The sequence below is a fragment of the Saccostrea cucullata genome, unplaced genomic scaffold (assembly GCF_032062105.1).
Source record: "Saccostrea cucullata isolate Sc308-1 unplaced genomic scaffold, CSIRO_AGI_Scuc_v1 ctg906, whole genome shotgun sequence".
In the NCBI taxonomy this organism is placed as follows: Eukaryota; Metazoa; Mollusca; class Bivalvia; order Ostreida; family Ostreidae; genus Saccostrea; species Saccostrea cuccullata.
Window position 1 is genome coordinate 140,885 of NW_026934443.1, and position 21,647 is coordinate 162,531.

The following is a 21,647-nucleotide window of genomic DNA, read 5'->3' on the forward strand; positions in this document are numbered from 1 at the left end:
CATACAAATCTCAATTAACACTCTTCTAGCACATACGTTTATGTGGGAGGAATGAGACCTTTGATAAAGCTACGTATTGATAATTTCTTGTCGAACGACTAGTTTGTGTATGCGCAATCTAATTACTGCCTTGAATATCTTTTTTAAAAAAATGAAACTGGATGAAATATTTATTCACATTTAATTGATATTTGACTCTTCTCTTTCATACAAATCTCAATTGACACTCCAGCACATAGGTGTATGTGGGAGGACTCCTTCAATAAAGCTACGTATTGATAATTTCTCATCCAACGACTAGTTTGGGTATGCACAAACAAAACTCTTTAAATTTTCTTTTAAATTAGAATTTTGAATACCTTCTTTTAAAACAAACTGGATGAAATATTTTATTTCAATTTACATGTGTAATTTTAAAATATGTGACTGTTCTCTTTCATACAAATGTCAGTTAACACTCCAGCACTTATGTGTACATGTCGGAGGACTTTTTTGACAAAACTACGTATTAATAATTTTTTTTATCGAGCGACTAGTTTGGGTAAGTGAAAGATAAACTGAAGAAATGAACTCCTCTGTGACCATTGAGTCATTTAATTTTTATTTGCACGCATATTAATGCCTCTTATCTTAATAGGAATTTACCTACACTTATATATTGCACTGTACAAATTGTAATGTCAATCAAAGGTTAATAAGTTCAAATTTGTTTTACACTATTTTCTTATATTAAAGATAAGGTTGAAACAAACACTTTTTAAATAGTTTTTTTCTTTTTTTTTAAGTTTAGGAAAACGAACTTAATTGATGCTCTAAAATAAAGATCTCATTGCACTGCAATGCATCTCATTGTGCTTGCTCAACGTACTGTCTACTTAAAACATATACATGGTCTATTTTTATTAAATTTAACATTAAAAGAAATATGACTTTTCCTGTTTGACAGATGAGTGAACAGTTTGAAACTCAATCAGACAAAGCGCGCAATTACTCTGTAGCACAATCAAAGGCGCTTTAACTTCTATACTGCTTAGCCAGATGGCTGTGCTTGTTTAGTGATATCAACTCACGATACATGTAAGACCAAACTTAACAATGCTTGTAAGTGAGTGACTCTCTAGTCTTATATAGTATACAAGCCTGTTATTCTTTAGTTTTGCCTGAACATTTGCATAATCGTTTTGTCTACGTTGTTCAAAGGGGCATAATTTGATTATCGAACTTTGTAAGAAACTTACATTATGCAAATTTTGCCACTTAGAATCAGCTGCAAGAGAAAATTGTATATAAAGGCCAACTTTGGAGGGTGGATGGTGGGGAATGTTTCTAAAGCATTCACTAATAAAATGATTGTGCTTGTTGAAATACAAGTATAACTGCACCATACTGCACTCTGCTGCAATGCAGTGCAACACATTGTGGTGCCTAACAAGTTATCCAATCAAAATAAACTTCTAGTAGTCAATTCGTTGCAATAGAATTAAAAATATGATTATCAACCTTCTTTTTTTAAAAAATGTTTTGAAATGAAATTAAGAACAGACTGAATGAAATATTTAATTCAAATTTAACTATTATATGACTACTTCTCTTCCAAGCAAATCAAGGAATAATGTCGAAGGACTCTTTCGACAAAGTTGGGTAAATTGATAATTTTTTTTATTGAATGACTTGTTTAGGACTCCTTCGATAAAGCTACGTGTTAATAATTTTTTATCGAACGACTAGTTTGGGTATGCAGAATTCAATTACTGCCTTGAATATCTTTTTCAAAAAATGAAACTGGATGAAATATTTACCGGTATTCACATTTAATTAATATCTGACTCTTCTCCGCAATTTTTGTCGAATTCTCAGGGAAATGGAGATGACAACTGTATATATAACTCCTTAAGGTAATCCCTGTTATCTTTCAAGCATATTTTGTGTTCAAAGTATGAAAGAACTGGATATTTGTGAATATTTTTAAATTCGCACAATACAAAGGTACTGCGAGCCTACTGAGTACTTTTCACGTATAGTATAATCAACAGCGGGTGCCTTAAATTTACTGTGTATATCGTTTGTATTTATATTGTGATCTTTGCATTCAAAAAACAATGGGTGGAAGAGGAAGAGGCAATGTACCTAGATCCTACAATAAATCATACAATAAATCATTTCAAAATACACATCCAACAAAGAGGTCAAGGCCTAATTCAGACTCTGATGTCTCGCAAAACATGTCCCAAGACCTATCCCATCTCAGTGATCTCCTTGACAATATTTCAAGTGACGATGCACTATTACAACAGGCAACAAATATGATTTTGAACAAACCAGCTTTCAAAAGTAGCATAATTGACAAACTCGCATCAGAAGTTCGCGATCTTAGAGAACAGGTCTCCGATCTTGAGTCCCGTCTTGATGATGTTGAACAATACTCGAGAAAGACCTGCCTAAAATTTACAGGAATTCCTGAGATGAAAAACGAGGATACTTCCAAGGTTATTCTGAATACAATCAACAACTGTGTTCTCAATCAAGTTCAAGCCACTATGAATATAGGAGCTATAAGCACCTCCCATAGGTTAGGACCTCCTCGAAATGATAGACCTAGAGACATCATTGTCCGATTCGTTAGATATGATGATAAGGCCTTAGTCTATAACAACAAAAGTAATCTTAAAGGCTGGAATGACAACCCAACCAACACTTATAAGATCTACATAAATGAGGCCCTCACTCGCAAACGATCCATGCTATTTGCAAAAGCCAGAGCAGCTGTTCGTAATCGCCGAGCTCAGGGATGCTGGACTTATGACGGTAAAATCTATGTCAAGATAAACGACAAAAAAGGGTAATTATCAAAAGTATCAACGATATAGATAACCTGGTGAGCGAAGACAGTTTGGCAGGTGACGTAGCAGATGATGAGATGGAGGAGGGTGAGCGCTCATATTCGACGGTGGTCAAGGCCAGCCCGGTTGACTCATCGACCTCAAGTCCTACCGGAGATCAAGGTATGACCGGTGATAAAGGTGTGACCGGAGATCAAAGTACAACCCTCGGTGATGATTTAAATGGCTGAACATATATATGTTAGAGTTTAACATACTTACATCACTTGTAATCTGCCTATTTATTACCATCCCCCTTTTTTATTATTATACATAAAAATTGCGGATATAGCGGACTGTGTATGCCTTTACATGTAACATGTCTAGGACTATTTTTGTTTAGTACTTTAGTTTTGTTTGCATCCAATCCTATATTGTTAGGGTTCAAGTATGATCCCTTCTTTTTTTCATTGTACATATGTTATTTGCCCTTTAATGCTACCCAAACAATTCGTTTTTCTGTTTTTCTCGTGACTGTTTTATTTGTTTCTTTTTTGTTAAATCGTTTCATTTTTTATGCTACAAAAACAAAATGTGATTGTCCACCTTCTTTCCAGAAAATTCTTTTATTTTTTGATTTGACACTTATATTTATTCCTATATGCGGCCTGAGTACCAACCCTTCATTTATATCATGCCTTAAAACAATAAAGGATAATGGGTAATACGCTTATGCAGCATCGTGCCGCTATAGGAAACTTTTATCTAGCATGTAGATGTATAAACATATCTTCCATTTTTGTATATAGATTTGGAAAGCTATTAGAACACGTACTCAAAATGCTAAAAAGGTTCTTTTCTAAGGACTTAACAAAAGTAATAAGATCATTGGTGTCTGTAACTTTTTTCTTTCACTTTAGTATGATTATTTTATTGTTGTCGGGTGATATTGAGGTCAATCCCGGTCCCACACACGAGAGTGTCCTTGACATATTCCACTTAAACATTAGAAGTATAAGAAACAAGTTAGACTATTTAAAAGCAATGGTTCACGATTTTGACATTGTGTGCTTTACTGAAACTCATTTAGACAGCAAAGTATTGAATGATGATCTACATATTGATGGGTTTAACAACATTATTCGTAAAGATAGAAACTCTTTTGGGGGCGGTGTAATGATATACTTGACTAATTCAATATCTGTACGTCGTCGAGTTGAACTAGAACCGACAAATATTGAGTGCATTTGGATTGAAATAGAACATCCTACCTGTAATTATTTATTATGCTGTGTATACCGCCCGCCTCAGACTGGTAATGTCTTTTGGAGAAACTTTTCCTGGTCATTAGATAAAGCTCTTGATTTATCCAATAGAATAATAATTGTTGGCGATATCAACATAGATTTTTTAAACATTCCTCCTTCACATGAAATACACGATATTATAAATAATAATAATCTCACTAATAGAATCCATGAACCAACGAGAGTCACGAATACCACGCAAACACTTATTGACCCGATTCTAACAACACATAACGTTGACGCAAATGAGTCAGGTGTTCTAAATATAGACTCCTTTTTAACTGATCATAAAGCGACCTATATATCAATTTCTCAACACTATAATCTCAATCGTGCATATAAACGTAAAATTTGGCAGTATAAAAATGCTGATATTGAAAAATTGAATAATTTAATTGAATCATGCGACTGGGACAGATTAATTTGCAAATCAGAAAATATAGACACAGCCACTGAGCTCTTTACCTTACAGTATCTGTCATGTGTTCGTGAATGCATACCTGAAAAAACTATAACTATTAGACCCAAAGATAAACCGTGGATTGATTCACTTTTAAGGAAACACATCAGAATACGTAATAGACTACATAATAAGGCGTTAAAAACTGATAAAGATTCAGACTGGGCTAACTTTCGAAAAATAAGAAACAAAGTGAATAATATGAAAAAATATGCAATATCTAATTACTACGATAATATTGATATACAAATTAATGATGCGAATAAAAATGACAACAAATTGTACTGGAAACTAATGAAAGACACTTTCGGGGTCAAACTTTCATCAGATATTCCACCTATTCACTTTATTTCTGATAACGGAAACAGTTCAACTGCATTTACTGATCTTGAAAAAGTTGAAGCACTGAATAAATACTTCTCCTCTATATCGAATATTGAAGACATTGGAAACAACCTACCCGACCAATACCTATTGTGTAACTATATGCTAAGTGAAATCGTCATTCAAAAGCAGGAAATAATTGATGTAATATCAATACTTCCAGTAAATAAAGCTATCGGACCAGATAGCATTAGTCACAAAATGTTGAAATCAACAATTCTAACTATTTCAGAACCGCTTTGTATGTTATTTAATAAGTCTCTGAAGGAAAACTCTTTTCCTGATTCCTGGAAATTAGCTCATGTTCTCCCTCTATTTAAAAAAGATGACCCTTCTATAACATCAAATTACAGACCAGTCTCTTTATTGAGCTGCGTTAGTAAGATTATGGAAAGAATAATATTTAAACACGTGTATAACCATTTCCATGCAAATAATCTGTTCTACAAGTATCAGGCAGGTTTTTTACCTGGCCACTCAACTGTTTACCAATTGCTGGAAACATACCATAGTATAGTTAAAAGTATTGATGAGGGGAAGTCATGTTGTATGGTCTTTTGCGATCTATCAAAAGCCTTCGATAGAGTCTGGCACAAGGGTCTTCTTTTTAAACTGCAAACTTACGGAATATCCGGCAATCTTTACGAATGGTTTAAATGTTATTTAAATAGTAGGAGCCAGAAAGTATTGTATAAAGATATCTTATCTTCTAGCATGACTATCAATGCCGGGGTACCGCAGGGCTCTGTACTTGGTCCCCTACTTTTTTTAATTTATGTAAATGATGTTTCAGAAAACATGTTGTCACTATGTAGATTATTTGCAGATGACAATTCCCTACAGAATTCTTCGTCAAATGTTGCCAGTATAGAATATAACATTAACCACGATCTAAATATTTTAGACGAATGGTCTAAAAAATGGTTACTCAAATTCAACCCTTTAAAAACTAAAGCTGTTTTCTTTACACTAAAAAAAGATTTTGAGCTTCCTAAACTTTACTTTCAACAGTGTCAGTTAGAATTTGAATCTTCACATAAGCATCTTGGTTTACTTTTTTCACAAGATTTAAGCTGGTCTGTATACATTGATAGCGTTGTAAATACTGCATATAAAAAGCTTGGCCTTTTGAAAAAGCTCAAATTCACTCTTGGACGAAACACTCTTTTAAAAATGTATACAACTTTTGTCAGGCCCCATCTCGAATATGCCTCAGTTGTCTGGGACGGCTGTACACTTTACGATATAGAAAAACTAGAGAAAGTCCAGCTAGCTGCAGCAAGAACCATCACTGGTCTCCCGATTTTTATTTCTAGAGAAATTCTCTATTAAGAGACAGGATTGGAACCCCTAATTACAAGAAGAAGAACAGCTAAATTAACCACTATGTTTAAAGTACACAACAATGTTGTACCCGATTATCTCAAACAAATATTTCCAAAAACTCGCGGAATTGAATCTACATATAATACAAGAAACACAGAAGATTACTCTATTCCCAAATGTAGACTTGAAACTTTTAGAAAATCTTTTGTACCCTCTGCAATTAATACCTGGAATTCCCTTTCTAAAGACGTGAGAGACACAACCTCTATTAGTAAATTTAAAACAAGAATATGTTCACATCCCTCAAAGCCACCTTCGTATTTTTCATATGGAAAACGCTATTTAAATATAATTCACACAAAATTAAGGCACAGTAGTATACTTAATAATGATCTTTATCGAAGAAATATAATTGAATCTCCTAACTGTTCATGTGGACAAATTGAAGATGTATACCATTTCTTTTTTGTATGTAAAAAATATGAGCGGCCAAGAAATTGCCTCTTAAACAATATTTTACAATATAATCACTTGGCAATAGTCAACTCCCATCTCTTATTATTTGGAAATGATTCATTGTCAGTTGATGTGAATAACAAAATATTTCACTGTGTCCAAAGGTTCATTCGTGATTCAGGTAGATTTTGATCCGTTTTTCTTCTGTTTCTTTGTCATTTAATCATATCTGTACAACTTTGTTTGTTTATGATGCGAGAATTTTACTTGTGATCATGTTTATTATTTATTATCATTACTGTCATATATAATATATTTATATTTTCCAAATAACTGTTATAACTGTAACCATTTACATGTATCATTATAGACCTACATACTGTAAGAACTCTGAATCTTTAGTAAGTGTCTTAACTTGAAATATTTTGTAATAACTTGAAATATTTTGTATTTGTCATGTATATGTATAACTTTACACCTTAAATTGTTATTTTGGCAATCACTAATTTAAATTATTGTATATATTACAGGGAGAGGTTTTTTTAAGTTGCAAGAACTTGTAGCCAATCCCATTGTATAAATTATACAATAAAATATGTTCAAAACCAAATCAAAATCTCTTTCATACAAATCTCAATTGACACTCCAGCACATAGGTGTATGTTGGGGGACTCCTTCGATAAAGCTATGTATTGATAATTTCTCATCCAACGACTACAATGTAGTTTGGGTATGCATAAACAAAATTATTTAAATTTTCTTTTAAATTAGTATTTTGAATACCTTCTTTTAAAACAAACTGGATGAAATATTTTATTTCAATTTACACGTGTAATTTTAAAATATGTGACTGTTCTCTTTCATACAAATCTCAATTAACACTCCAGCACTTATGTGTACATGTCGGAGGACTTTTTCAACAAAACTACGTATTAATATTTTTTTTATCGAGCGACAAGTTTGGGTAAGTGAAAGATAAACTGAAGAAATGAACTTCTCCGTGACCATTGAGTCATTTAATTTTTATTTGCACGCATATTAATGCTTCTTATCTTAATAGGAATTTATCTACACCTATATATTGCACTGTACAAATTGTAATGTCAATCAAAGGTTAATAAGTCCAAATTTGTTTTACACTATTTTCTTATATTTAAGATAAGTTTGAATCAAACTCTTTGTAAAATTTATTTTTCTTTTTTTTTTAAGTTTAGGAAAACGAACTTAATTGATGCTCTAAAATAAAGATCTCATTGCACTGCAATGCATCTCATTGTGATTGCTCAACGTACTGTCTACTTAAAACATACATGGTCTATTTTTATTAAATTTAACATTAAAAGAAATATGACTTTTCCTGTTTGACAAATGAGTGAACAGTTTGAAACTCAAGCAGACAAAGCACCCCATTACTCTGTAGCACAATCAAAGGCGCTTTAACTTCTGTACTGCTTAGCCAGATAGCAGTACTTGTTTAGTGATATCAACTCACAATACATGCAAGACCAAACTTAACATTGCTTATCAGTGAGTGACTCTCTAGTCTTATATAGTATACAAGCCTGTTATTCTTTAGTTTTGCCTGAACCTTTGCATAATCGTTTTGTCTACGTTGTTCAAAGGGGCATAATTTGATTATCGAACTTTGTAAGAAACTTACATTATGCAAATTTTGCAACTTGGAATTAGCTGCAAGAGAAAATTGTATATAAAGGGTAACTTTGGGGGTGGTTGGTGGGGAATGTTTCTAAAGCATTGACTTGTAAAAAGTTTGTGCTTGTTGAAATACAAGTATAACTGCACCATACTGCACTCTGCTGCAATGCAGTGCAACACATTGTGGTGCCTAACAAGTTATCCAGTAAAAATAAACTTAGTCAATTTGTTGCAATAGAATTAAAAATATGATTATCAACCTTCTTTTTTTTAAAAATGTTTTGAAATGAAATTAAGAACAGACTGAATGAAATATTTAATTCAAATTTAACTATTATATGACTACTTCTCTTCTAAGCAAATCAAGGAATAATGTCGAAGGACTCTTTCGACAAAGTTGGGTAAATTGATAATTTTTTTATTGAATGACTTGTTTAGGACTCCTTCGATAAAGCTACGTGTTAATAATTTTTTATCGAACGACTAGTTTGGGTGTACAGAATTCAATTACTGTCTTGAATATCTTTTTCAAAAAATGAAACTGGATGAAATATTTATTCACATTTAATTAATATCTGACTCTTCTCTTTCATACAAATCTCAATTGACACTCCAGCACATAGGTGTATGTTGGGGACTCCTTCGATAAAGCTATGTATTGATAATTTCTCATCCAACGACTACAATGTAGTTTGGGTATGCATAAACAAAATTATTTAAATTTTCTTTCAAATTAGTATTTTGAATACCTTCTTTTAAAACAAACTGGATGAAATATTTTATTTCAATTTACACGTGTAATTTTAAAATATGTGACTGTTCTCTTTCATACAAATCTCAATTAACACTCCAGCACTTATGTGTACATGTCGGAGGACTTTTTCAACAAAACTACGTATTGATATTTTTTTTATCGAGCGACAAGTTTGGGTAAGTGAAAAATAAACTGAAGAAATGAACTTCTCCGTGACCATTGAGTCATTTAATTTTTATTTGCACGCATATTAATGCTTCTTATCTTAATAGGAATTTATCTACACCTATATATTGCACTGTACAAATTGTAATGTCAATCAAAGGTTAATAAGTCCAAATTTGTTTTACACTATTTTCTTATATTTAAGATAAGGTTGAAACAAACACTTTTTAAAATTTATTTTCCTTTTTTTTTTTAAGTTTAGGAAAACGAACTTAATTGATGCTCTAAAATAAAGATCTCATTGCACTGCAATGCATCTCATTGTGATTGCTCAACGTACTGTCTACTTAAAACATACATGGTCTATTTTTATTAAATTTAACATTAAAAGAAATATGACTTTTCCTGTTTGACAAATGAGTGAACAGTTTGAAACTCAATCAGACAAAGCACCCCATTACTCTGTAGCACAATCAAAGGCGCTTTAACTTCTGTACTGCTTAGCTAGATAGCAGTACTTGTTTAGTGATATCAACTCACAATACATGCAAGACCAAACTTAACATTGCTTATCAGTGAGTGACTCTCTAGTCTTATATAGTATACAAGCCTGTTATTCTTTAGTTTTGCCTGAACATTTGCATAATCGTTTTGTCTACGTTGTTCAAAGGGGCATAATTTGATTATCGAACTTTGTAAGAAACTTACATTATGCAAATTTTGCCACTTAGAATTAGCTGCAAGAGAAAATTGTATATAAAGGCCAACTTTGGAGGGTGGATGGTGGGGAATGTTTCTAAAGCATTCACTACTAAAATGATTGTGCTTGTTGAAATACAAGTATAACTGCACCATACTGCACTCTGCTGCAATGCAGTGCAACACATTGTGGTGCCTAGCAAGTTATCCAATCAAAATAAACTTAGTTAATTCGTTGCAATAGAATTAAAAATATGATTATCAATCTTCTTTTTTTTAGTGTTTTGAAAAGAAATTAAGAACAGACTGAATGAAATATTTAATATTTCATTAAACTTTAAGTATTATGTGATCTTGATCTTTTCATTTTAAAAACACAAACAGGATTTCTGTTTGGGAGATATATTGAATATATCTAAATGGGGAAAACACACGATTTATTTATGATCCTATGTCATACTGAAATTAATATATAATACTAGTATACCTTGATTGTTGGTTCTCATTGACTCTAAGAAGGCTTTTGATTCTATTTCCTGTTCTTTTGTTTATACAAGGTTTTATACTTTTTTTGGTTTTGTTAAAAACATAATTAAATGGATCAAAATTTTAAACACAAAATTTGAAGTTTCTCTACTTCAAAGCGGTGTCCTTTCTGAGCAATTTCCAGTCTAGCGTGTATGTCGCCAGGTATACCCTGTTTCTCCAAACACTCTTCTTCTCTGTGCAGAATTTTAGCCATTCTTATTAAACAAACCACGATATAAAGGGTATTGTCGTAAATTTGCTGATGACACTTCGAGAGCTAAATTGCCCTTGGTGGTTCTGCAGGTTCTCTGTATGCTGGGTTTGATGCATTAGAATTAAATGCAGGTTTGAAAATAAACAGTACAAAAACTAAAATTATCTGGATAGGCTCAAAACAAATTTCTGCTGAGGTTTTCCACCATTCCAGTCGTAAGCTAGATTGGATGGTAACAACTTTCTCTTTGTTAGGAATAAATTTCTCTGTTGACCCAGAAAAAGTTTTTTGGTTTAAATTTCAAAGTTCAATTGCTAAAAATCACTTTGAACAATGATTCAGCAATGGAAAAGACGTAATCTAACTCCCATTGGACGTGTAACAGTTGCATAAACTTTAATTGTACCAAAATTAAACCATCTATTTATTTCATTACCAAATCCTAGGGATGTCAACGAGTACCCGGTTAACCGGGTACTCGATCGAACGTCCGAGTATCGAATACTAAAATCGGTACTCGGTTACTCGGATGTATATTTTTTAATATTTTCTAAGCTTATTTATTAATGCATTAAACAATCTGTTTTAAAACGTAATACTCACTGCACTTGCACATATAGAAATTAGGGTTTCCTACTCCTCTAAATGACCGTTATCGCCTGTGGCAGTGTTTATACAGTAATTATCGTGACCAAGCACCTGTTACCTCGCTTTTCTCACCTTCGGCTGTCTTCTACCCTTATTTTTTGATTTGCTTTAATTATTTGTTTTCACTGAACATCGTTTAAAGTCTGTTATGATTAAATAAATTGGATAATTTTATCAATTCTCCGAGAAGCCGTGAATTCTCGGGAAAAGAGACAGATGATATTACACGCGCGATTGTTGATATAGTTGTGTTTGATTACATGCCAATACATGTACAAATGGTTGAAGGCAAAGGCTTTAAAAAACTGATGTCCATCGATGCACCAAACTACAAAATACCGTCCCATAATATTATAAAATCTAGGATAGAAAAGTATACGAAAATCGTAAATCCGCTCTGTTAGGAGAACTTAGTCAAGTTCAAGTCAAATAGTACGACTGATACCTGGACGTCAAACGCAACAAAGAGTTACATTACAATTACGGAGTAGATTATTTTTTTAAAACACAAACACTGTGAACCACTTACGATTTTATTTCTTGTGTTTATCTGATAAATATAATATTGAACTTAAAAAATGTTGTATTAAATTTCGTCGGGCACGAAGTGCTCATCATTGTTACACCAGAAATACATTTACGGGTAAACCTCCTATCAGATGCATGTGGTTTTATTACTACAAGAGTTTACAATATTTACATTCATCAATTTACTTCTTCATATATATTTACACTTTACCGAGTATCCTGTTACTCGCTCGGAAGAACATCCGAGTAACCGAGTATTAAAAATTGACCGATTTGACATCCCTACCAAATCCAAATGAAGAAATCTTAGCTAATTTAACATAGCAGTTGTTTAGATTTGTATGGGGGTCAAAAAGTGATAAAATAAAACGTGTTGTTGCTACGCAACACCAGACAATGGGAGGCCTTAACATGGTAAATCTTAAAAATGTTATACTTTCTCTAAAATGTTCATGGATTCAAAGAATCATTAGAGGAAGTCATTCATTGTTGAGTATTTTTGAAATAGTTTATGGACAAGATATTATAGAAAAGATTTTTAATTTGGGTGATGATTTTGAGTTGAAATGTACAAATACAAATATTAGAGTCTTGGTTATATATCTGTCCTCATTGATAATTACTAGTATTTTGACAAGGCAAATCTGGCACATTCTGAAATTTTGTCAACCCCAGCGTGGCTAAACTCTGTATCAAAAAGAATAAAAAGAGTATTTTCTATACAGGATAGCATAAAAATGGTGTGAAAATTATTGATGATTTTTTTTAGATGTCAATGGGTCATTTTTGAGAGAATTTTGTGGATAAATACATCATTTATCATGTATGTTTTATGCAGTATAACAGCATTATTAGTGCTATTTCAAATTTACAAAATTCTCCAGGGTAGGTTTTTCAAAGTTACAGCGTCCATTTTTATTTTTTTTTTTTATAAAAAACAAATAATGTTAATTGATTGATGAATGCTCAAAACATATTAATGAAAGTGTTAACACAAAGAATGTAAAGCCAACTGCTTTTTCAAAATGGAATTCAGAAATGTTTTTAAAAGGATTTTCAGAAATGGAGTTTAGAGATGTTTTTAATGTGTTTTTTAAGGTATCTTCAAATTCAGCCATCCAGTGGCTATAATTTAGAATCTACCTGTAAATTACTGCTACTTCTAGTATCAAAATAATTAAAATAAAAGAAAATGATATTTGTACTTTTTGTAACAATGAATGTGCATGAAACCATATTGCATGTACAGTTATTTCATGTGTAAAGATGTATTGCATACTAGTATTTGGAATGATCTTAGTCTACATATTTATAATTATACATCAACACGTGGAGGTTTTAATGTTCGAAATGTAATTTTTGGAGATCTAGTCACCTTTGTCAAATTATACTATGTCATAAATTTTGTAATTTTGTATGCCAAACAGTACATTTTTCACTGCTTAAAAAAATCAAAGAAGCCTTGTTTATATAATAAAAATATACTATAAGGTTGAAAAGAACATATCTGTTTTAAATCTAACTGCTGAAAACTTTGAGTCTGCATGGTCACCTTGGAAAATTATGTTCGAAATGTCATCCTCTGAAAAAGAAACACATATTTAGAACAAATGCGGCATACACTTTTGTTTTTTTTCCTTTTTTTTATCCATATGAAGGGTGTTAAAATTTGCAAAAATTTATGTATTGTTGATGTAAGTAAGAGGGAAGTGCGAAAATGGGTGGGTGTGGAAAAAAAATTCTGAGCAATGTTAATTCAAACCACGGAAATAATGCATTTTGTACATATCTGTTTTCTGTTGATAATCTCTCCAACTCCTTTCAGATATCATCATATCACTTCTTCAAATAGAGCAGGGGCGTAGCCCCCCCCACTTTTTTCCCAACCTTACTGATACTAAAGGAAATGTTAATAGAAAGCCTGGTTGCCCCCCCCTCCCTCCCCTCCCTCCCCCTCACTTTTAGTGATGAAGCGAAAATGTAGTATTAGAATTGGTACTGAAAGTAGTTGACACTGAGAAAAAAGTTTACTTACCCAAAGAACCCCCCCCCCCCCCCCCCCCCCCCCCCCCCCCCACGAAATAGGATTTTCGACTTTGGGCAACTTTCCCCTTTTTTTTGCTTGTCAACTTTTTCAGGTAAGTAAAAAAAAATTTCTCTGGCTGGCCCCTCAACTTTCAAAAACGATACTACGCGCCTGTAGAGAGTACATGTATAAAAGGAAACTGGAGGAAGGAGAACTTAACGAGGCCCGATCTAGTTGATTTGCGCATACGTTTTAACGCAGCGTCGACTCAGGCACGTCACAGTACCCTGGACTGCCGTCACAATTGAATACAATAACGTCACAATAAAAATGACGTCAAATTGCGCTAAAATATTTCGCGGATCTTGCTCTATAGACTGCTTGTTGAAAGCTGGCTCATTCTGGCTTTTTATTACTTTTAAATTAATAACAACTTTGAAATATAATTTATTTTGAGTTGGAACAGATTCATTAATTTTATCTTGTTTTATTTCAATTTGTGAGTTAGAAAAAATTCCAACTGCAACCAAAAGTAAACGATTTTAGTCTTTCTCCTCGAACATTGAAGTGTTTATACTCACCATTTTTATTGAGCATAAAGGAAAAATTATGCCATAATGTAAGAATGATTTAATTTTTAGAAACTTTTACAGTATTACAATCGTTTGTTGATGTTATGTAAAGTTGACCTATTGCAACTTATAAAAACTAGCTATAGTTGGATAAAATAAGTCCTATTTTTGTGTTTTGATATGCCCCCTTTTCACTGCAATAAAGGCTACCTCCGATTTTCTTTTCATTTTTTAAAAGAGGGATGTGAATTGCATGATATATATGAAAATTAAAACATTTCATCATTTTTTTTTATTTGTCAATTCCATTGTTTACTGAGGAGTTTTATTATGTAATTGTGTATAAAAACACGAAAAATGGTCCATATCTTGAAAGTGCCCCCATTTGACTACAATAAAGGCAATGTAACAAAATTTCTTAGCATAATACATACAAATTTATTTCCAAGAATCAAATTTTTTTTTCATTCCGTTTTCGTAATATCCAACTAGATTGGGCCTCGTTAATAAATAGAATAATTAATAGAACTTTAAAAGATAAAAGCCCGAACAAAACCTTTTCTTCAGTTACATTGTATATGTAAATTCAAGGGCGATTAGTATACTGTATTAGAATAATAGGAAAAATAGTTGTACAAAAGATTCTATTTATTCATATACTCTATAACAAAAAAGATATTTTTTTTAATAAAATGCGAGAAAAAAAATCAATAATTAAAAAAAAATATCACAGATGAAAATAAATTAATAAAAGTTAATACTATTTAGTAAGAAAACTTCGGAAACAATAAAATTAGCTATCTGCATATTCATCAGATATTTCTTCCAAGTCATCGCGGAGTTGCCGCCTTTGTTCGAGCAGGCCACGCAACTCTGTCGCAACATAGTTCAGTCGTCTGCCCAGTTCACGCACTTCCTCCAGTTGTTCTTGGCGCCGACGTTCACGTGTTTCCTGGAATTCAGTGAGACCGCGTCGGCCTCGTTCGAGTTCGTTGGAGAATGCCGACATAAGGTTGTCGAGTCGCTCTCTACTCTCCCTCAGTCTGTCTCGGACGTTACTGAAGCCAGGGTTGCTAGGATTTGCTCGTGCTCCCCTTGTTGTCGTTCTAGGTTGTTGCGGAGGTTGCGGCCGATGTTCGTTTGTTGCTGTCGACCTTTGTTGTTGAGATCGCGTTTCATGAGCTTGTGTTGCTCTTCCATGTTGCATACTGTTATTGGTACCGTTGATAATACTAGGTAAAGTTGGTACCCGTCGGACCGTTTGACCGGCCGGCCGGGGTGTGGTGGGCGGGTGAGGGGTCCTCGGCGTGTTGATGGCTGACACGCTCTGTTGCGGAGAGGCACTCATGGCTGTGTTTGCGGCCTCTCTAGCGGTCTGAGTGCCAGATAATCTGCTCCGTGTAAGACGGTTGGCTGTGGAGGGTGGACGCAGTGATAACCTTGTTCCGGACTCATGGCTGCCATTGTTTAAACGTGGTAAATCGTCTTCCGGTTCTGCTATTTCACTATACATACTTCGATAGTGGTCATCAAACCTACTCCTGAACGGAAGACCTGTACGGGTATAGGTAGTGTGAGTGTGTCTTGCTAACAATTTTAGAGGTCCTTTCCATTTGCAAGATTCTAAATGACATTTCACTTTCAGGTTTCCAACCTTTTCCTCCAATTCTCTGTCCCTGATGTAGTAGCCTTCTGTCCGACAGACTGGACATTTCCTGTGATTTAGATGAGGCCCTGAAGTCGACCACACAAAGATACAAGAGTAGCAATATTTGTGACTGTTACTGCATCGCCTCGGTTCCTTTAGAATTTGATAACTGAAAAAAAATCTGGAATTAAATTTCAAATCCAACAAAACAAAATCAAAGTCTTAAATGGAGTTATTACATGATTAATTATGTTGTAATAATACACGTGTTAATTGCATATAATCGGTTAAATTGTGGAAAAATAACATGGAAGGCCAGGGGTGTCCTGATTCGTACACTCTTCAGTGTTTCCCTTTTAGCGAGATAAAACCACAGGCACTTGTGGATAGGAATCCCCACTCAATTTTCAACCCAAGGGCTTGTTTGGGAACTTTCCTCTCAATTTATATTCATTACACTTATTCAACATGTATAGTGCAGGGAAAAACGGTTAAAATTGGTAAGGGGGGGGGGGCTCGTGTGAATTTTGAGTTAACATGTAACATGAAGTGGAAAGGGCACGTCTCATGTTCTATTTCATAAACTTTAATGGTTTTTATCACAGGTAATTTCAAAAATTGAGGACAAGTTAAGCTATTGAGAGTGTTACCATATGCATTTTAACGTCTACTTTAATTTCCTTAAGTATACAGTTCAGATTGAATATTTACTTGATAATTATGTTCCATTTTGCACTACATAGAAAGAAAATGTAAGTATGGGTCGATAACTTCGTTTCTCTGCTTTATTTTAACTACTGGGTATGTTTCTTGGTTTCTGTTTATTTGTTACATAACTTAAGGTTTAGATAAGATTTTAAACACATTTTACTGTAACTTATGTGAACTATAGGTGATTTACTTAAGCAAGTAAAATCGATACAAATTCGATTCCTTCGTATTCAAAGTCATATTTGAAGTTTGAAATAAGCTATTTTCCCATGCATTCGCACGGGGTGTGTATAGGGAAATGATGAGAATTATATACGTATTGTAAATCCAAAGGACGTACATGGTAATCTTGTAGGAACACCCTTTACAGACAGTACAAAGCTATTGTTTTGACATATAGTGTTGTCATTTTAATTGTATATCTTGTTCCATTTTGAAAAGGATTTGAACACACGGTGACTGCACTCTATATCCTTGCGTGTAGATGTAAGAAATTAATTTAACAAAGATTACGTGGAGGAAAGTAGGAACCACTGGGGCTATTTATATCAGAATTACGGGAGATTTCATCATAACAAATAATCACGCCCTTTCTTTTTCTTAACGTAAGACAGTTTTATAACGAAGTGTGTGGATGATTTGAATAAATATGAAATAATAATAGTATATACCTGCATTGGTACGAATTCATAAACTTCATGTAGTCTGAAGCCAGAAAACTTATCTACAGGTACATTATGAATTTAATTCAAATGCCCCCTTTTGAACTTTTTGTCCTGGCCCAAATTAAAATACATATACGCAGCTAATAAATCGATATTATTTAATCATTGATTTCTATGCGCAGTCTAGCAGCTTAATTCCAAATGAAAAAAATTATTTTCAGATTTTTGTTAACTTCTCCATGAGCAATATATTTTACAAGTGTATATATAAATCTATTGTAACTATTACCATATTGAGCACTCGAATTCCTCTTTTTGTTCGGGGGTTAAGTTTATAAATATATCCTCACTATATCCCCCCGGTTTGACGTTCACTTTAGGGGTAGCTAGGTCTATCATTGCCTCCAGCAATGTTAATAACGGACGGACATTTAGCTCCGACATTTTGATTTACTTTATATATATCCAAGATCGAATCTTTGAGAAATCACAATGTATTTATAAACACAATAAACTTCATGCACTAATTTCAGGTCGCCTCACAATCGATTTATAAACCGTTCCATCTGCATTGATTGCTTCATTTTATATAATCCAAATACGGCCATGTAGCTCAGACTTAATGAATGTCGTATCCTGCTACATGTATATATGTGAAGATTTGTTCTCCGGCGAATGTCAACCGGATTGCCGACATTTTTAGCCTGGATCGCTGCCAGTGGTCCCTTAGCGTCATTCGTTACCAGAGTGCTGGTGACATAGATCGGGACATTTAAAGTACGGAAACCTGGCAAAGAAACAATTAATCACTTGTAAACGCACTCCTGGGGTGTGCTTGTGGTCACCCCTTTCTTTTTCTATCCCCGCTCTTTACTCGTGATTCCATCAACTTGTATAAATCATAAAAAAAAAATTATATCATATATACATGTAATTTACACAAATTAAGTATTAAAGAATAAAGCAATTAAACCCTTTTCTGAATAAATGCAGTATTAACAAAATTAAGCAGAACGAGCAAAGTTTTAAATAAAAAATTTAATGTGGGCAAGTGGTGCGCATACCATCTTCTATTGTCAAAGAAGAAGGTGTGGTTTCCATACAAATTTTGCCCTGTGATTTTCTAAAAAAAAAATGAAACTGGTGTAAAAGTTGAAAACTCATGCTTTTTAAATAATTGAAATTCAATGCAGAAAAATCATACAAGTCATTTTTCTCACATGTGTTTTTTTATGCTAACTATGACGTCATAAACATGTGCATTTTCCCGTATTTTGTTAAAAAGTTGCAGAAGACACCAATTTTCAATGGAATTTTCTTTCAGATAACATTGTCCATAGGCATCGCCCACAAAGATCTTGAGATATGTGATTTGTTATTAAAATTTGCACAAAATATCAAAAAATTAAAGTGGGCGACGGCTGTGGACACTGTTTTCTAAAGGAAAATCACCCTTGAAATGTGCCATTTTGAGGCTTTTTCTGTTGAAAATAGAGAAATGTTTCACATTAATGACGTCATATTTGCAGAATGGTAAACCTTCATGCCACATTCTTTCCTGATTTATAAGAGTCATTTATTTAACTAATATTTAAACCAGTTTCAAAACTTTTTGATGTCATTACATTTTTAGGGCGCAATAAAGCTAAAACCATACCTTCTTCTTCATAAATTATTTTACATTATATTGGAATAATTGTTTGATTGCCTCTCCCGACCGACTGGCTAAAAATAGCCCGACTCAAAACCTTTATAATCCCGAGGAAAGAATAATCTTACATAGGCCTATGTATTCTGGAAAATATAATTTTCAAAATTAGCATTAAAATTGAAGTTTTCTAAGAAAACGTAATCCCCCCTCCCCTACCTACCGACCCAATATTTTCAGTCCGAGTCGGGAGATGAGGGCAACCAAACATTTTTCTAAAGTTGGCCTAATTTTAATTTTTTTCCCTTGTCAATCTTTTTTTTTAATAAAAAAAATGCTGATTTCGAGTTTAATTTTAACCAAAGAAGGGGGAGCAAGCCCACGGCCGCAAGACTGTGGGGGAGGGGAGGGGGGTAGGGTTGTTCCCTCTTATTTTGCCGATATATAGACATAACAACTATCATATACTTGACCAGTGTCCTCTCATTAATGCCTCTGATACCGTGCGCATAATCGACACCCTATACTGTCAAATTCAGGATAATGATTTTTCAGACAGATCGAAGAATCCCAGATGCCCGAATAAATAAAAATCCTGGTAAAGGTAAGACGGTAGGGCCATTCCAAGTTTTTTCTCTGTTTAGCGTCCACCCATCTTTCAAAAACCTAGCTACCTATTCTCAAAAAAAAAAAAAAAAAAACCCACACACACTAGCCAAAACATAAAACACAGGCTTAAAAGTCATAAAAATGACTCCCTTCAAATGATTTGATCAAACTAAACTGCTTTAATGGAAGAAATATCTATTCTTAAGCAAAAACAAGGGATTAAATGCTTAAAATACACCCAATATAACTTACTGTATAGAATTATGTGGAGAAATTGACGAAATTCAAAAAATTCGACAAAATCAATCAATTTCAGGACTCCAGATGTTGTGTGTTTTTTCTTATATGGGGTGTCCAAAACCCAGGCGCACGCGGACGTTAAACATAGAAAAAACTTGAAATGGCCTAGCTTTAATTAATATAATTATTTCTAGCCCTTGAATCTACAGATCTCTAACTATTCATAGCCGTATTATCTTTATTGATTCTCGTCAATAAATCGATTATGAAAATTATCTACACGAGACTTAATTTTTTGTTCAGAATGAGAACATTTCTTCAACACAAGATCACAGGTACTTGTGGACAGGACCCCCCCCCCCGCACCCCGATATTCAACCCCGGGGCTAATTTGACATTTTTTTCACAATTTATATTTATTACACTTATTCAACATGTTTGCAATAGGAATAAATCGTGAAAACCCCAAAATAATCGCTCCACAAAAAAATACTCCACTAATAGAGATAATGTATAGTGGAGTATTTTTTGTGGAGCGATTAATATTTTGGGGTGGGGGTGGGGGTCCTGTTCACAAGTACCTGTGCACAAGATCAAGTGAGTGCCCCTCACTCCCCCCCCCCCCATTTTTCTTATTATTTGGTCTAATTAGGCTGAATGTCTGATACTGTTCTAAAAGTATATTGAAATCACTTTTGATGCTTCTTTACATAATCTTTGAAATTTTTAATTTTCAGGCAATATGAACACTTTTTTTGACATCCCGGAACAATTATTTCCAAGTCTTGAGGGATCTAGATTTTAGGTTCTGGTCAGCGCGACACCTGCCGTCAGATTTGTGATGCGGATGCTGGAATGTGAGAGGAGAGCACCTGTTCGTGACTGTCATACAGGTAATGCCGGAGAAATCAATGTTATATTTAACCGATAGTGCCCCAAAGACTCTTTAAAATAAACTTTTGTTGTCGTGTTTTCGACGGTTTGTATTTTATTCAGCCAATGCACCTTTGCTTCAGCTGTTATAGGCCTATGTGTGATTACAAATCCACACCGTTGGATGCCGAGGGAGAATTTAGATTACGGTAGACGATAGACCTCCCCCAAACTAATAAGAAAATGAACGAAAAAAAGGCTAATACATACATTTCATGTGGTGATGGTAATATCATGGGAGGTGGGTGATTGCATGCATGTGGCTATTTAGAACAAACAAACAGTATCCTGGGACAAAAGAGTTTGTTGGAGTGTGAGTTTCTCTATGTACTTTAGATGCTGGAGATGATCAGATGTTATGTACTAAGGGTTTATACATGGTTGCCTGATCAAAGTGATAATTTGGTTCTGACACACAGAGATAAAATTATGGTGTAAACAATGTGGGCATCAGGGAGCAAGATATAGTTATTTTTGAGGGAAGGAGAGAAATTATGATTTGCATTCTTGTTGACTTATGAAGCAAAAAAGCTTTTCAATTTCTTGAAAAAAACAATAAATATTTTAATATAGCTTATGTAGTATTATACACATAACTTGAGAAGTCAATCTGGAAAATACAGTGTATTGTTTTTGGACATATAACCTTAA

General features: G+C 33.6%; 1 protein-coding gene across 1 annotated transcript; it reads right to left on the reverse strand.

Moving 5' to 3' along the window:
• Positions 1-15,213: 15,213 nt before the first annotated feature.
• LOC134240748 (uncharacterized) lies at positions 15,214-18,307 on the reverse strand. Its single transcript, XM_062722830.1, has 2 exons — positions 17,856-18,307; positions 15,214-16,359 (listed from the first exon to the last, which is right to left on the reverse strand). Exons 1-2 carry the CDS (start codon positions 18,008-18,010, stop codon positions 15,336-15,338), a joined length of 1,179 nt encoding a protein of 392 aa, XP_062578814.1. The 5' UTR covers positions 18,011-18,307; the 3' UTR covers positions 15,214-15,335.
• Positions 18,308-21,647: the final 3,340 nt, after the last annotated feature.

Coding starts and splice junctions, on each gene's coding strand:
- LOC134240748 (XM_062722830.1), bottom strand. CDS start 18,010: ATGTCGGAGCTAAATGTCCGTCCGTTATTAACATTGCTGGAGGCAATG. Junction 16,360..17,855: donor GAATTCGAGTGCTCAATATG/GTAATAGTTACA, acceptor ATTTTTTTTCAG/TTATCAAATTCTAAAGGAAC.